At 51.3% G+C, this 17,435-nt stretch overlaps 1 protein-coding gene across 3 annotated transcripts in view; it reads left to right on the forward strand.

The window, feature by feature from the left end:
* EFR3B (EFR3 homolog B) overlaps positions 1-17,435 on the forward strand; it is a 113,943-nt gene that overhangs the window by 85,987 nt on the left and 10,521 nt on the right. For all 3 annotated transcript variants that reach the window (XM_009183800.4, XM_009183801.4, XM_021924647.2), the window contains 11 exons: positions 464-599; positions 838-999; positions 1,919-2,030; positions 2,403-2,454; positions 4,448-4,620; positions 5,469-5,544; positions 6,226-6,387; positions 7,945-8,076; positions 10,154-10,221; positions 11,988-12,115; positions 13,227-13,318. In XM_009183800.4, the coding sequence (XP_009182064.1) occupies positions 464-599; positions 838-999; positions 1,919-2,030; positions 2,403-2,454; positions 4,448-4,620; positions 5,469-5,544; positions 6,226-6,387; positions 7,945-8,076; positions 10,154-10,221; positions 11,988-12,115; positions 13,227-13,318 (1,293 nt within the window). The remainder of the gene's footprint in view (positions 1-463; positions 600-837; positions 1,000-1,918; positions 2,031-2,402; positions 2,455-4,447; positions 4,621-5,468; positions 5,545-6,225; positions 6,388-7,944; positions 8,077-10,153; positions 10,222-11,987; positions 12,116-13,226; positions 13,319-17,435) is intronic.

Raw genomic sequence — 17,435 nt, forward strand, 5'->3', positions numbered from 1 at the left:
TCACACCCTTGGCTGCTACAGCATTGACAAATTGTTTACTAAACACTGACTCTCCATCCCGTCCTTATCTCAGTGTAAACCAGTATCAGACCCATCTTGAATGGGCACCGGCCCAGGGGCCCCACTTTAGGCAGCACTGGACTAAACCATGTGACCTCCCGTGGCCCTTGCGGAAAGACCTGAGGCACCGGAAGTGAAAGGAAGACCCTATTTTAAAATGGTCTTTTGACCCATTTTGAAGTAAAAGGGCCCTGGAACACTGTCAGCCGAAGCCTCCACTGGGATTTGGCTCTTTGTTGGAGGGAGGAGGGAAGGATGCAGGAAAGGGCACAAGGTGACAGTGCCACCTGCAGTGCCCGGGGCCCTGGGACGTCCCTTTAGTTTACCCCCGCCTTTGGGTGCCAGAAGAGGGCTGCGGCCCCGTGGGGTTACTGTCCAGGCCCAGCTCATCTTCCTCCCGCAGCCGCAGCACTCCCACCTGGTCATCCAGCAGCTCCTGGGCCACCTGGACGCCAACAGCCGCAGCGCTGCGACGGTGCGCGCAGGCATCGTGGAGGTCCTGTCGGAAGCGGCGGTCATCGCCGCCACGGGCTCTGTGGGTAAGGGGCATGGCGAGGGCCTGAGGGCCGGGGACCCCGCGGAGGCTGCCGCCTCTTCCAGAGAGATGCAAGGGGCAACAGGGAGGGGTCGTTTTCCTCGGGAGAAGTCCGCCGAGAAGTTGGAGGCGCAGAGGAAGCCCAGGCTGGAAGGGGGCGTGGGCCTGCCCTGCCTGCTCGCGGTGCAGGGAGGAGAAGGGTGCCAGCCCTAATCTCGGGCGCCCCGCCCCGCCGCTCTCAGGGCCCACGGTGCTGGAGATGTTCAACACGCTGCTGAGGCAGCTGCGGCTCAGCATCGACTACGCGCTGACCGGGAGCTACGACGGGGCGGTCAGCCTCGGCACCAAGATCATCAAGGAGCACGAGGAGCGCATGTTCCAGGAGGCCGTCATCAAGACCGTCGGTGCGGCTCGGGGCCGAGGCTCGGGGAGGGTTGGGGCGGGGCGGGGCCAGGGGCGGGGCGGGGCCGAGGGGAGGAAAGAGGGACCCTGGAAAGGGGCGGGGCCCCGGGGGCGGCCTGGGGATGTGATTGGAGAGGGAGGGACCGCACTGGGGCGAAGGGCATCCATCCGGGGCTCTGTAGGATCGTCCCGCACCCACATGCTATTCGCGGACCTCGGAGAAAATGAAGTCGGTCATGGTGCGCTGGCTGGGCAGGGCCCGAGCGACAGCGCCAAACAGTGGGATGGGTTTCCCAGATCTGAAGTCTCAGGCGAACCTTCCTTAGTCCCAGTCTCCATCAGACCTGCCTGATGCTTCCAGGTTAGGGCTTCCAGGAGGGAGAGGTGGGGACTAAGAGGAAAGAATGAGGAAGGGGGCAGGCCATGGAGAAAATGGGTGTGCTTCTGGGAGCGGAGATGATAAAGCCGCTTTCACAGCCTGCCTGCCCTAGCCATGCGAGCTTCGCCTCAGCCTGGAGTAGGCAGGTTAGGAATCCAGAAGCATCTTTTTCTCTTAGTTCGTGGGAGGAGGATTTACCCTAGGGCAGCCCAACGAGAACTTGGGCTTCCTCCGCCCTGGTCCCAGGGCCCAGCATTCACCATCCCCACCCCCTAGCCAAGGAGCCAAGACCTTAACCACAGCCTCAGGAACAAGTGAAAACACGGAGCCTGGAAGAGTCCTCCAGAACCGCCTGATGCCTCCCCTTCCTGGAGAGGAAGAATCACACACGGGCTATCCTGAGTTCCTTTCTCTGGTCCTGGATTGACTCTGGAGAGCGGCAACCCTCGCTCTCTGCAGGGGTTTGTGCAGCTGAGAGGCTGAACCAGGAGGGGCCCTGCAGCCTGTGCCTCACTGGGCACCCTCTCCGCCACCTCCTGCAGGCTCTTTTGCCAGCACGCTGCCCACCTACCAGCGCTCCGAGGTGATCCTCTTCATCATGAGCAAGGTGCCGCGGCCGTCCTTGCACCAGGCGGTGGACACGGGCAGGACGGGGTGAGCCACCAATCTCCCCCAGCCTGGAGTCCTCCTCTCCCCTAGCTGCATTTTCTGACTCCCTCCTTTATCCCTCTTAACTTTCTTGGCTCTGGCCTCTCCTCTCTTTTTACTCCCAAATCCCGCAGCAGCCTTTAGTGGGGCTCTTGGATCCCACAACAGTTTCTCAGGCTGCCCCATCAATAACCACCTCCCAACGTGGGGGGAGCCAGTCGCCCCTTGGTCGGCTTCCTGGGTCCGGAAGCCACTGTCCTGGGTAACTCAACACCATAAGCCTCATGGAGAAACGAATCAGGGGTAGAACTAAGCTGGCAAGTGTGTGATCTCCGCCCCATTACCATCCTGGTGAGTATTTGTGTCTCTGGTCTACAGGGAGAATAGGAACCGTCTGACCCAGATTATGCTGCTAAAATCCCTCCTGCAGGTGAGCCCCATCTATCCCTATTCCTGCTCTTCCTCTGCAGGAGACAGCTCCTTCCAAGGGACCAAGTGAAGGCCTCCACATACAGTCGTGCACATTGCATACTGCACAAATACACCCAGTCAGTTGAGTCGGGGCTGAAATCTAGCCTGTGTTCCACTCACTAGCCAGGCTGGGCACCCACAGAGCTGGGTCAGCCACAGCAAATGGGGAACCTGTTTCTAATTTTCACAAAGGTTCTTTATTGGCTACTGATAGCCTTGTCACTTAGACATGATCTGTCTCAAGATGGAATCTGTTGGTTCCCACCCTGGTTCCCTCCAGGTACCCCCTATTTCCCTTTCCCCTCTGTTTCCCCTGTTTTGCCAGCACATGTTCTTGGCACATGTGCCCACCTCAGTCTCCCAGCCCCCATCCTTCCCATCCTGTAACTCTTATATGTAACTCTTCTTTACATCTCTGCAGCCATCACTGGAGTCTAGATCCATTGCTCTCAAACACCATTCTGATGACAATCTTGTGATAAATATATGATTCCCAGAGGTTTTGAGCTGTTAGCCTGAGTGAGGTCCTGGAATCTGTATTTGTAACACGTTCCCAGGTATTCTGAAGTACAGCCCTGGGCCTAAACCTGACATCTCACAACCACCTCTCCCCACCTGTCAGGAACTCAGGTATAAGAATAATTGTCTAGAAATGCTGTTCTCTACCAGGTGCCTCTTATTTCAGAGTAAGTCTCATATTATAATTTTTTTTTTTTTTTTTTTGCTCTTGTTACTCAGGCTGGAGTGCAGTGGTGCAATCTTGGCTCACTGCAACCTTCGCCTCCCAGGTTCAAGCGATTCTCCTGCCTCAGCCTCCCGAGTAGCTGGGATTACAGGCATGTGCCATCAGCTAATTTTTTTTTTGTATTTTTAGTAGAGATGGGGTTTTACCAGGTTGGTCAGGCTGGTCTTGAACTCCTGACCTCAAGTGATCCACCTGCCTTGGCCTCCCAAAGCGCTGGGATTATAGGCGTGAGCCACTGTGCCCGGCCTCAGTTTATAATTGATGTACAACCAGTTCAAACTTCTCAGACTGTTGGGAGGTCCCCAGGCCCCTCTCCCTCCCTAGACCTCCCATCTCGTCTCTCAGTCTCTGTCTCCGTTCCAGTCATGCCAGTCTAAACAGACCCCCCCACCCCCGCCGCCACCTCACGCCTTCCCTCCCCTCCTCTCCAGTCCATACTCTTCTCCAACACTGCCCTCGTATGGTTATCACCTTGGTCTCCATATTCCTGCCATTTCTTTGCTGAGTTTACCCTCATTAATTTGTACCCAGCATCTTCTTAAGATGACAGTTTGGGGTACATCCTCAGGGACCTTCTGAATCATCAAAGGCATTGTTTTGCAATATGGATTTAACAGTAAAGGTGCTTTGCTGCAGTTGAATGCTTTGACAACAGCATATATGGCATGTCTATTTATGCCAAACTGGCTTTAGTCACAAAGCGCCATTATTGCCAGGCTAACAGACCTGTTACCAAATGCTTCCTATGTGCACTATTTGGTGCTTGCCGTGTGTGTGAGTTCTGATCCTTCAGCCCAGCTGTGAGTTCTTCCACTGTCTTGTTCTTTGTGATGATCATTCTCTTAATAAGGCATTGTGTTCCTTGTGGCTGTTCATCAGTTGTGCCCTAACTGGCTGGAATGTTAGGCTCAGAGATTGCCTGGCTCCCGCTTCCCTCCAGGGCTCATCCCTTGCTTGCTTTTTAACACCCGAATGTCCCTGCATGCTGTCCCCATCCATTCACATGTCTACTGAGCTCGCTGTCATCTAGGTGGATGTTGGAGTGTTCAAAAAGTTGCCTGGGCTGCAGGGTAGGGGAGGCTGGATTGGGTAATGTCTAGAGAGCATCTGTGCATCAGACCTCACTTCCGCTGGCTGCTCCTCCGCCTCCTCCTGCACCTGAGAGGGACAGCATTCCTAGGCATACTTGTCCATACCTCCCTTGCAGGTATCCACAGGTTTCCAGTGCAACAACATGATGTCAGCCCTGCCCAGCAACTTCCTGGACCGCCTTCTCTCCACTGCCCTCATGGAGGATGCAGAAATTCGACTCTTTGTTCTAGAGATTCTCATCAGTTTCATTGATCGTCATGGCAACCGCCACAAGTTCTCTACGATCAGGTGAACTTGGGGTGTTTCCTCCAGGTGATGCAAGATGGGGAGAGGACTCTCCTTTAGGTCCTGTCCTTTGGTCCTGTCCTCATACCCAGGTGGGAGGACAATTCAGATACTCAGTGAGACTCGCCAGAGAACTGATCACCAACATTGACCCTGGGTTCCTGCAAGAGGAGGCGAGACCAAAGGGCACTTGTGTCTGAGAGAGGAGGAGGGTGAACTGAAGATCTAGAAGATAGAGAGTAGGCATTAAGGGAGTGCCAAGTGTGAGAAGGAAGGGGATGCAGGTTATCAGTACAGACTGAAGGGATTTGTGGGGAATAAGAGGAGGAAGAAAATAATCAGGATGAAGATTTAAGACAAAAGGGGTCAGGGGTGGTGGCTCACGCCTATAATCTCAGCACTTTGAGAGGCCAAGGTGGGAGGATCACTTGAGCCCAAGAGTTCAAGACCAGCCAGGGCAACATAGTGAGACCCCCATCTCTACAAGAAAATTTAAAAATTAGCCGAGCGTGGTGGCTCACACGTGTGGTCCCAGCTCCTTGGGAGGCTAAGTTGGGAGAATTGCTTGAGCCCTGGAGGTTGAAGCTGTAGAGAGCTGTGATCACTAAGCCACTGCACTCCAGCCTAGGTGACAGAATGAGAGCCTGTCTCAAAAAGGAAACAAAGAGAGAGAGAGAAAAGGACAAATTCTTGAGAGCTTGGGAGAAGAAGGTAATTGGGCTAAGAACCAGGGCCAGGGAGCACTGGAGGCTTTCTACCAACTAACAATGTTGGGGTAGAGCCCAGTGACCCGTGTGAGCTCAGGCTGGCCTCATATAAGGGCTAAGGAGGCCCTTTGCATCCTTTCCCAGTACGCTTAGTGACATCTCTGTCCTGAAGCTGAAAGTGGACAAGTGCTCCCGACAGGACACCGTCTTCATGAAGAAGGTAAGCAAGCATGACCTCCAGACACAGTGAAGAGCGGGCGCGATGGCTCATGCCTGCAGTCCCAGCACTTTGGGAGGCTGAGGTGGGTGGATAGATCACGTGAGGTGGGGACCTCGAGACCAGCCTGACCAACATGGTAAAATCCCGTCTTTACTAAAACTACAAAAATTAGCCAGGCATGGTGGTGGGCACCTGTAATCTCAGCTACTCGGGAGGCTGAGGCCAGAAAATCGCTTGAACCCAGGAGGAGGAGGTTGCAGTAAACTGAGATTGCACCAATGTACTCCAGCCTGGGTGACAGAGCAAAAGTCACTGCTGACCTCTGCCTTGGTCAGAGGCCTGCCTCCCTCTGCGGCTATGCGTCAAGCTGACTTCTCTGAGGAGTCAAGCCCAGAGTGATGAGCCAGTCCAGGGCCAGTGACTGTGTTCTGCTCCTATACCTGGATTTGGGCAGCAGCCTCTGGTGCTGGTTTCACTGGAGCCCATCCCTCTCTATGCGAGCCTACCTGTCTGTGTCCGCTTCTGCCAGAGCCTGCTTTAAAGGCATCCCCTCTGCAACAGAGGAGGGGGCACACACAGCCATCCTGCCCCCCTTCAGATTGGTCTTCCTCCCTGTTCTCCTTGCCCCTCCTGTCCCCACCCTACTGACCCTGGCCTTCTCCTGCCCGCTTCTGTCCCCAGCACTCCCAGCAGCTCTACAGACACATCTACCTGAGCTGCAAGGAGGAAACAAACGTGCAGAAACACTACGAGGCGCTCTATGGCTTGTTGGCTCTCATCAGCATCGAGCTGGCTAACGAGGAGGTGGTGGTGGACCTCATCCGTCTGGTGCTGGCTGTTCAGGTGGGGCCTGGTGTGCGCAGGGCATGGGGCTTGGGATCGGGGAGGGACCTGTTTTGGGCAAGCCCTGATAAGAATATTGAGTAGCAACTGCTTAACACTGTTTTGGAGCCCAGGAATAATGCACGCGTGGTTGGCCACTCCTCCCTGAAGACCCCAAACCATGGTCCTGTTTGGGGAACCCCAAAGAACACTTCATTCATGGCCTTGCCCCATCCTCAAGCTAAAGAAGACCCAGAGAACGGGGTCATTCAGAAACATCCCTTAGCTACTATATATCAAATCTCTCGCAGAGTCTGAGTGAGACTCCAGGGATTCCTAAGAGGATGCTCTTAAGCCCTGAGTGATCCCAGACAAACTCATTTGTCCAGAGAATCTCTGGTTCCCTTGGCCGGGCGTGGTGGCTCACGCCTGTAATCCCAGCACTTTGGGAGGCTGAGGTGGGTGGACCACTTGAGGTCAGGAGTTCAAGACCAGCCTAGCCAACATGGTGAAACCCCGTCTCCACTAAAAATACAAAAATTAGCCAGACATGGTGGTGCACACCTGTAGTCTCAGCTACTTGGGAGACTGAGGTAGGAGAAGCACTTGAACGCGGGAGGTGGAGGTTGCAGTGAGCCAAGATCTTCCCACGGCATGCCAGTCTGGGCAACAGAGCAAGACTCCATCTAAAAATTTTTTAAAAATTAAAAATTGAAAAAAAAAAAAAGATTCTCTGGTTCCCAAACAGAGCTGTGCTTCAGAATTGCTTTGAGTACTTGTTTAAAGTATATATTTCCTGGAAAGGTAAGTCAGAGTCTCAAAGTCTGGGGACCGGTCTACCAAGCCTCCTTTGTGATGCATAGACAGCCAGTGTGGCACCGGACAGGGCTTGAGACTTTCATGGTGTTCCTGGGTGCATGTGTGCACCCAAGGCTACTGGGAGTCAGGGTGGGTCCTTTGGACCTCAAAGGCTGGGTCTCCAGGGTCCTGAAGCCAGGCAGGCATCATATTCCTGAATCAGGGCAAACCTGGGAGTTCAGTCACAGAGTCTCACCTGTCTGATGGTGCTAAATCCTGCAGGACCAGCCTAGATGCTACAATTTTAAAATTCTATTTACCCTCAAGAGCTAGAAGTTGGGGTTCCTTTATATCCCAATCCCCTGGTAACTCCCACAGCTAATGTAGCTTAACATATGAACCCAGTTTAGCAAGCCAATCCAGTCCTCTAAGGATCCACTAGAGTGAAGGAGACAGTGCCCTGGCAGTGGGATTAATGATAAGGGTTTGGGCAGTGAAGGTCGCCACAGCTGGAACTGCAGAGTGGGGAGTTGAGGTCATTGCCTCTCTAGTCTGTGAATACTCAAGAGCCTCCTAGTTCATGGACTGTTCTACCCCTCCCTTCAGCTTTAATGAAGGTGACTTTTTTTCCCCAGGAAGTTGTGGGTCAAATGCTGAGCAAGACTTAGTCTAGGAAAGCAAGCATTTCTGAAGAAGACTGAGAAGAGATCGGGTGGAGGGTTGGCACCCAGTGTAGTCTGTCAGTGAAAAACTCTGGAGGCCTTGTCTCTGTTGCTGCAGGACGTGGCCCAAGTCAATGAGGAGAACTTGCCTGTCTACAACCGCTGTGCCCTCTACGCTCTGGGCGCAGCTTACCTGAACCTCATCAGTCAGCTCACAACAGTGCCTGCCTTCTGCCAGCACATCCATGAGGTTGGTGTCCTCACGACCAAGAGCTCAGGGGCCCTCAACTTGGGGTTTCCTGGGAACGGCTTTTCCTTAATTGCATTAGTCCTGTACCTACTCTTAGGCAGTGAAGACAGGGTTGAAGTAAGAACCGCTAATAGTGAGAAGTTACTCACGGCATCTTTCCCTCCTGTATGACTTGACGGAGCAGGGTGGGGTTAGGCACAGGGGTTGGGGGGTCTTCCGTACCTGTTTCTAATACTGTCTGCCCCTCCACTTCCTGCCCCTCTGTCTTTCCCCTACTCATGGGAGCACATCTGCACACATGCCTCAGATCATGCAGACTACAGCTATGAAATACGGCAAAAGTGGCCTGAGTAGAATGGTGAACGAATGTCTGTTCACGCCCACTCAGAGGAAATGAAGAGCTACGAAAATTTCTCCCCATTTGCTTCATGTATCTCCCTTTCCTTTGCTGAAAAAATTTTAAATACTTTAAAACAAATCCCAGCTATCCTGTCCTTTCACTTTACATATATCCGTCTACATGCCTGAAACAGCATGAGCACCTCCCTACATGACTGCCACACCCTTAACACAGCTCATTAAGTGATCAGTAATTCCTTGGTATTATCTGACATCCATTCTATAGTCAAATGTGTTCTCAGTTGTTGCATAAAGATGTTTTAAAACACATGGAAGTGTTTGGAAGTTGAATGATACCAACATATAGGATTAACTTTAAAATATAGTAGCAGGCCGGGTGCGGTGGCTCATGCCTATAATCCCAGCACTTTGGGAGGCCGAGGTGAGTGGATCACTTGAGGTCAGAAGTTTGAGACCAGCCTGGGCAACATGGTGAAATCCCATCTCTAATGAAAATACAAAAATTAGCGGGGCATTGGCGCACGCCTGTAATCCCAGCTACTCGGGAAGGTGAGGCAGGAGAATCGCTTGAACCTGGGAGATGGAGATTGCAGTGAGCCAAGATTGTGCCACTACACTCCAGCTTGGGTGACAGAGCGAGACTCCATCTCAAAAGTAAAATAAAATAAAATATACTAGCAAAACAAAATAAAACAAAACAAGAAATTTTAGGTCTCAACTAGCCTGGGTTGACTGGGAGTCACAGGGGAGGCTGCCATGACACTGTGACAGAGACCACCCCAAGGGAAGCAGGACTCTTCCAGCTTCTGGACTGATAAGGGAGTGCAAGAAAGGCAATGCCCAGACATCCTCCGCCTGACAATTGTGGGACCTTTACCTCCTCACCCACCACACACACCTGTATGCTGACCATCCCTCCACTTCTCACCACTTAGTAACTTCCACTTTTCTTGTCAAAAATTTGCAAAGAATACTGAGTAAAGCTCAAGATGTCACTGTCCATCAGGGTGTTTTTGCAGTGCACTTGGGTACTGCAGTACCGAGGTTTGGGACATGGTATTAGCTACATTCCTTTGTACCTGTTTAAATAAAAAACACAGGAATGAGGCCAGGTGCAGTGGTTCAGCCTTAATCCCAACACTTTGGGAGGCCAAGGCAGGTGGATCACTTGGGGTCAGGAGTTCAAGACCAGCCTGGGCAACATGGTGAAACCCCGTCTCTACTAAAAATACAAAAATTTGCCAGGCGTGCTGGCATGCACCTGCAATCTCAGTTACTCAGGAGGCTGAGGCAGGAGAATTGCTTGAAACTGGCAGGTGGAGGCTGCCATGATCCAAGATTGTGCCACTCCTCTCCAGCCTAGAAAAGAGAGCAAGACTCTGTCTCAAAAAAAAAAAAAAAAAAAGGGCATAGGAATGAGGAATGAGGCACCAGAGCCAGCAGCTGCAGTCTCTTAAGAGTTAAGTTCCCTGCACTGGAGGATACTTAGTGCACATGTGTCATTGATGGCCATGGCCTGAGCAGGCAGCTTGAGCTTCTCCAGCTGCCCTGAGGGTCCCTGTTGATGGGAATTTCCACTGAAGAAGCTCAGCTGAGGACACTGTGCTGAGGAGGCTGCGGGAGGGAGGAAGTGCCAAGCCGGGAGCTCTTTCATTGCCTGTGAGCTCCCTCTCCCTGCTGAACCAGCTCTTATCATCTGATTCCTCCCAACCACCAGGTGATAGAGACCAGGAAGAAAGAGGCTCCATACATGCTCCCCGAGGATGTGTTTGTGGAGAGGCCCAGGTGAGGAGAGGACGGGGGATGTGGTCAGGGATCCCCAGGGCAGCTAAGTAAGCAGGCGGGTGGTCTGAGGTCAGGAGGGGTCAATGCCAGGAGGCTCGGGCATCTGTGGACTCAAGGGCAGAAGGTGGGCTCTGCCTGTGGTCCAGGAGTCCTGGGTAAAGTTAAACCCCATCACATTACTGCAGTCCATGCCTCGAGCATGCCATGCTGAGCCGTGTTTGCAGGTGAGACACAGCCTCCAGGGGCTTTGGCCAAGCCCATGCTAAATGCATCCTGGAGGAGTCATTCCTGACAAGACGTTCCTATCAATCCAAGTGATGTTTTTGAGTGTCGTTTCAACATCAGAGGAACTCAAGGGAAATATGTTTTGCAAACCCAAAATGTCTAACAGTAGGGGATGACTTATAAAGTACGGCCCATCCATATAATAGACAATCATGACATTCATTTAGAAGAATATTTAATGTAAAATAACCACTACATAATAGGTCAATAAAATAGATCACAGAACAGCAGGTGTGGAAGGGGATATCTATGTGTATATGTAAAAATACGGGACTAAGCTGGGTGCGGTGGCTCACGCCTACAGGCCCAGCAACTCAGAAGACTGAGCAGGAGGATCTCTTGAGCCCATGGTTTCGAGACAACCATGGGCCACAAAGCAAGAACCCATCTACGAAAAATTTTTAAACAATTTGCCTGGGCTGGGCACAGTGGCTCATGCCTGTAATCCCAGCACTTTGGGAGGCTGAGGTGAGCAGTTCACTTGAGGTCAGAAGTTCGAGACCATCCTGGCCAACATGATAAAAACCTGTATCTTCTAAAAATACAAAAATTAGCCGGTTGTGGTGGTGCACACCTGTAGTCCCAGCTACTCTATTCGGGAGGCTTAGGCAGGAGAATCTACTTGAATCTGGGAGGCAAAGGTTGCAGTGAGCTGAGATCATGCTACTGCACTCCGGCCTGGGCGACAGGGAGAGACTTGGTCTAAGAAATAATAATAATAATTAATAAATAAATAAAATTAGCTGGGTGTGGTGGAGCATACCTGTTGGAAGGCTGAGCAGGAAGATCACTTTAGCCCAGCGGGTCAAGGCTGTAGTGTGCTGTGATGGCACCTGTGAATAGCCACTGCACTCCAGCCTGGGCAGCACAGTGAGGACCCTGTCTTAAAACAAACAAAAAAAAGTGACTGAGGGATGTGATTGCTGTACATAAGAATATATTATAACGTGAATAGTGGTTATCTCTGGAAATGGGACTGGGGGTAACCCTTTTCCTTTTGCTTCTCTGTCATCTTGCATAGTGAAGATGTTACTTTTGTAATAAGAAAAGTTGGCCCTTTTGCTTCTCTGTCATCTTGCATAGTGAAGATGTTACTTTTGTAATAAGAAAAGTTGGCCGGGCATGGTGGCTCACGCCTGTAATCCTAGCATTTTGGGAGGCTGAGGAGGGTGGATCACCTGAGGTCAGAAGTTCAAGACCAGCCTGGCCAACATGATGAAACCCCATCTCTACTAAAAATACAAAAAATTAGCTGGGCGTGGTGGTGGGCACCTTTACTCCCAGCTACTCGGGAGGCTGAGGCAGGAGAATCGCTTGAACCTGGAAGGCGGAGGTTGCAATGAGCCGAGATCGCTCCACCACACTCCAGCCTGGGCGACAAGAGCAAAACCCTGTCTAAAAAACAGAAACAAAAACAGTTATTCAGAAGTCATTCTAGATACGGCGGTTCTAATGAGCTTCCTCCCTCCTTCATCTTCCAGGCTGTCTCAGAATCTTGATGGGGTGGTGATTGAGCTCCTCTTCCGCCAGAGCAAGATTAGTGAAGTCCTGGGAGGCAGCGGCTACAATTCAGACCGGCTTTGCCTGCCCTACATCCCTCAACTGACAGGTATGAGCTCTGTGCAGGGATGCCTGGGCCCGCCTCTGTCTTTCTTTGGCCAGGTAAGGGCCTGAGCGTAAGGGACTTATGGCCCTTTGATTGCCTGTGAGGCACCTTGGATATCATGAGAGCTGAAAGACACAGTGGAAATTTATGGTGAGGTCCTCTTGATTGCCCCATCTCTCCTCCTCAGGGCAGGGTCCTTGAAAGTACCCGGCCCATGAGATGGCCCGGCCTGAGGATGGGAGAGGCTCCATTGTGCTGGAAAGAGCATACATGGCTACAGAACCAGAGACCCAGTTCGAGTCCCCTGTGCAACTCACTGCCTGAAAGATCTTAGACAAGTGCTTTGCGTCCCTGAATTTCAGTTTCCTTGACTGTAAAACAGAATGTTAACAATAGCTGCCTGCTGGGGGCAGTGGCTCACGCCTGTAATCCTAGCACTTTGGGAGGCCGAGGCGGATGGACTGCCTGAGTTCCAGGGTTCAAGACCAGCCTGGGTAACACAGTGAAAGCCCGTCTCTACTAAAAATACAAAAAAAAGTTAGCTGGGTGTGGTGGTGTGTGCCTGTAGTCCTAGCTACTCTGGAGGCTGAAACAGGAGAATTGCTCGAACCCGGGAATTGGAGATTGCAGTGAGCCAAGATCGCACCGTTGCACACCAGCCTGGGCAACAGAGCAAGACTGCGTCTCAAAAAAAAAAAAAAAAAAAAAAAAATAGCTGCCTTAGAGGGCTGGCATGATAAGGTACCTGTATTAATGCAAATGCGCTTAGTAAATACTTCATGAAATGCTTCATGAAGAGCTACTGGTGCTCTTAGCAGATGATGCTTACACATAAGGTGAGATATGTATTCTGGTCATAAGCACCTTCTTTGTGTTCTCATTGACAATTTCAAAATTTTAGCCCCAAAGAGCAAAACTGACCACCCTAAGATGGACAGAGAAGGCCCACAGCAATTGGAAGCTTCTGGAAACTCCAGGTGTAGCCTGAGTGTGCACTGAGCCTTAGAGGACTGTGGACCAAGCAGAGGCAGAGGGGTTGGGAGGTGGGACTAGCGGCTCAGTCCTGGATCTCCGAGGGCTGGGAACTAAAGCCTCCAGGCTGCTTCTTCCCCAGATGAGGATCGCTTATCCAAGAGGAGGAGCATTGGAGAGACCATCTCCCTGCAGGTGGAGGTAGAATCGAGGAACAGCCCAGAGAAGGAGGAGGTGAGTGTCTCTGCCACCGTCCTGGGGCAGCCCCACCTCCTGTAGATTGGATGCTGGACTCCAGGCTCCCCTGCCCACACAGTGTGCTTAAGGCTGCAAGGAAAGCAAGTTTCTCGAGTAATTCCACACTCGCACTGACTCTCCCCATGTATGTGTCATAGATACTTCCCTTTGGAAAAATGTTTAGGGTCCTCCCTGCTCCCATGAGGATATCATAAAACTCACTCTTGAAAGGCCTGGCTGGGGATGGTGGCTCACACCTGTGATCCCAACATTTTGGAGGCTGAGGCAGGAGGATTGCTTAAGCCCAGGAGTTCGAGATGATCTGGGGCAACATAAGGAGACCCCATCTCTACAAAAAATAATTTGAAAAATCAGCCAGGCATGGTGACGTACACCTGTGGTCCCAGGTACTCAGGATGCTGAGGTGGGAGAATCACCTGAGCCTGGGAGGTCGAGGCTGTAGTAAGCCATGATGGCACCGCGGCACTTCCGCCTAGGTGACAGAGTGAGACCTTGTCTCAAAAAATTAAAAAGAAAGGCATACTGGTCATCATTCCCCACTCACAGGGGGACTGACATGCTCTGGGTTGGAAACTGGAAGACTTAACTGGAGAGATAAGGGTGAGAACAGCTTTCATATTGTTGCTTCCGTATGTATCAATAAAGAATCTTTTTTCTTTTTTTAAATTTAGACTATTTTTAAAGCAATTTTAGGTTATAGCAAAATTGAGAGGAAGGTACAGAGTTCGCCCTTTGCCCCCTCCCCTCCCCCGACACATGCACAGCCTCCCCTCCTATCCACATCCCCCAGCAGAGTGGTACATTTCTTACAGTTCCGCCTGCCTTAATGCAACGTTATCATCTGAAGTCCATCGTTTACACTGGGGTTCACTCTCAGCGTTGTACATTCTGTGGGTTTGGACAAATGCATAATGGCATGCATCCCCCACTAGAGTACCATGCAGAGTCGTTTCCTGCCCTAAAACCCCTCTGTGCTCCACCTCTTCATCTCTCCCCTAACCACTGACAGCCAAGATTTTTTTTTTTTTTTTTGAGATGGAGTCTCGCTCTGTTGCCCAGGCTGGAGTGCAGTGGCACGATCTCAGCTCACTGCAAACTCTACCTCCCGGTTTCAAGCAATTCTCCTGCCTGAGTCTCCCGAGTAGCTGGGACTACAGACATATGCCACCATGCCTGGCTAGTTTTTGTATTTTTAGTAGAAACGGGGTTTCACCGTGTTAGCCAGGATGACCTCTATCTCCTGACCTTGTGATCCGCCCGCCTCGGCCTCCCAAAGTGCTGGGATTACAGGCGTGAGCCACCGTGCCTGACCCCAAGATTCTTTTTTTTAAGAGAAAGCTGCCACAGTGCCTTAAAGACCTCTCTTCTTCTCTCCTTTCTTGAAGACTGTAAACATTGAATTTTTGTTCAAATTTACATGTGATATCTCCCCTGCCATTATCTCATTTCTTCCACCTCAGTGAATGAAGCAGATGTACCCATGAGTAGGGAAGAATCAGGAATCATAGTGGAAATACAAAGCTTCCTCCCCCAAACGAGAAAGAAATGGAGGTGGAGGGCAGAGGGGAGGAGGAAGGAGACTTGAGGGAACTGAAGCCACAGATGCAATATGCCTTTTTTTTTTTTTTTTTTTTTTTTGAGACAGGGTCTCACTCTGTCATCTTGGCTGGGGTGCAGTGGCTTGACTTCAGTTCACTGCAACCTCCACCTCCTCAAGCGATCCTCCCACCTGAACCTCCCGAGTAGCTGGGACTACAGACACGCACCACCATGCCCAGCTAATGTTTGTATTTTTTGTAGAGATGGGGTTTTGCCATGTTGCTCAGGCTGGTCTCAAACTCCTGGGCTCAAGTGATCTGCCCACCTCGGCCACCTCATAGTGCTGGGATTACAGCCGTGAGCCACCACACCCAGCCTTTTTTTTTTTTTTTTTTTTTTTTTAATGCTGACTGTCCCAGTTCACAAGGAGTATAGAGGACACACATCTGGATGGGACCAGGACAGAAAGACTTACATGGTCCTTGGGCATGGACAGGCTGTCATTCCCGAGCTTCTCTGCCCATTAGGGCTAATATAGACATGGAGGACAGCTTTGACATCAAGCCTTTCCCCAGATGCAATCAGAGGTAGGAGAAGTCTCAAGGGGTCAGGATCAAGCCTCCCCCTAATGGTGCCCTTGACCACTTCATTTATTAGGGCAGATCTCCACATCAGGGCCCTCAAAGCTTATCTAGAACCTTCCCACAGAAGGAAGCTGTGACTTGGGCTAATTAGACAAGTAAAATTAGGTTGAATGAGGCGTCCTCCGTGGCCCTTCCAGCTCCAAGGACTGGGAACCTGCAGTGCATTAGGCATCGGGATGAGCTGGCTGCTCTCTCCCCATAGTGGCGATTCTCCCTTCCCAAGAGGTAAGAGACTCTCGGCAATTGAGGAGTGAACTGACACAGAAGTGGGAGGCAAAATGCTTACGCAGCTACAGAGCCACCTCCACTCGTGGCCTCCTGGGCCACCAGTATCAGTTCCTTCCTCCCTTCGAGAGTCAGCTTAGCCCAGAGGTGGCTTGGTGGCAAAGCAGGTGTGCAGGGGCCTTCATCCTGTGCCCTTCTGCCATGCCACAGCTCTCTCCACTCTCAGCCATCAGTGCTAGTCCAGAGTCCCACGGTGGTTCCTAGGACTGTACTGCCCAGGCTTGCTGCAGGGGTGAATAAATGCTGCAGGGGTGAATAAATGCTGGTTTGGTCAAATCTGAATCCTGGTGCCTGGCATTCCCAGCCCTGCATAGTCTGGGCTCTGCCATTTCATTTTCCCCCACCTGCTCTGGCCTGTATCCACTGTCCCACTCTGGCAGGGCTGCTCTCGGTCTCTCCCGTGCTGTGCTCAGCCATCTGCAGGCCTTTGCTAGTGTAGAATGCCACATCTGAACCACCCTTCCCCTCCACACTGGTGCAGCTGAGCACCTGTGAACTGTCAGTTCTCCGGTGCCCGGCCCCTGTTCGGTTTCCTCCATAAACTTCTCTCTCCCTGCTCTTGCCCAGGGAGCATCCCTTCTCTCTTGCCCAGAGAGCGGCCTTTTCTTTGACTGTTGCCACCACACAGTTCCCTAGCACCCTGCAGGTGACTATCCAATGTTGCTCAGTGCTGACAGTGGATGAATGGATGGACGTACAGAGGATAAGTCCTCAGAGCGAGTTAAAGCCGAGCACAGCTCTCTCTTGCATGTAATTCCTATGCTAACAAATTGTGCAGTTTCTATGGACTCACCTACAGTCCTGTATGTAGTTGGTACTCACTTAATGTTTGTTAAATGACTTTATATCATACCTATTCTTCTGTCCTCTCCTACTCAAACAAAAATGCCAAACAAATCAAAAAGTGCACAACTCAGTGAATTTTCGTAAAGTGTATATGCCCATGCAATCACTCCCGGATGAGAGAGTGGAACACTGTCATTGCCCTGGGGCCCTGCCCCGTGTCCCCTCCCCTAAGGGAGCTCCTAGCCTGAGTTGCGTTACTTCTGGAACTTTATATCATTGAAATCATTCTGTGTCTGCTGCTTTTGCTTAAGATTAAGTTTAAATGATAGAGCATCAGGCTGGGCGCGGTGGCTCACGCCTGTAATCTCAGAATTTGGGAGGCTGAGGCAGGAGGATCACCTGAGGTCAGGAGTTCAAGACCAGCCTGATCAACATTGTGAAACCCCGTCTTTACTAAAAATACAAAAACTTGGCCGGGCCTGGTGGCGGCCACCTGTAACCCAGCTACTGGGGAGGCTGAGGCAGGAAAATCACTTGAAACCAACTGGGAGGTGGAGGTTGTAGTGAGCTGAGATCGTGCCATTGCACTCCCAGCCTGGGTGATGAGAGCAAAACTCCATCTCAAAAAAAAAAAAAAGATAAAGCATGGGTAAATCATAAGTCTAATAGTTCATTGTCTAGTGAGTAATTTCTGGAATTTAGTCCAAATTCCTTCACTATTTTCAGCATCTGTGGAGCTCCCTTCTTTGAGTGTTATTATTTTCCATCTCCTTTTATAGGCTTTGCAGACGACTGAGTGGGGCAACTCCTTGGAACCTCAGCAGTCTGTGGGGGCCCGG

This window comes from Papio anubis, chromosome 14, assembly GCF_008728515.1.
Source record: "Papio anubis isolate 15944 chromosome 14, Panubis1.0, whole genome shotgun sequence".
Taxonomy (NCBI): domain Eukaryota; kingdom Metazoa; phylum Chordata; class Mammalia; order Primates; family Cercopithecidae; genus Papio; species Papio anubis.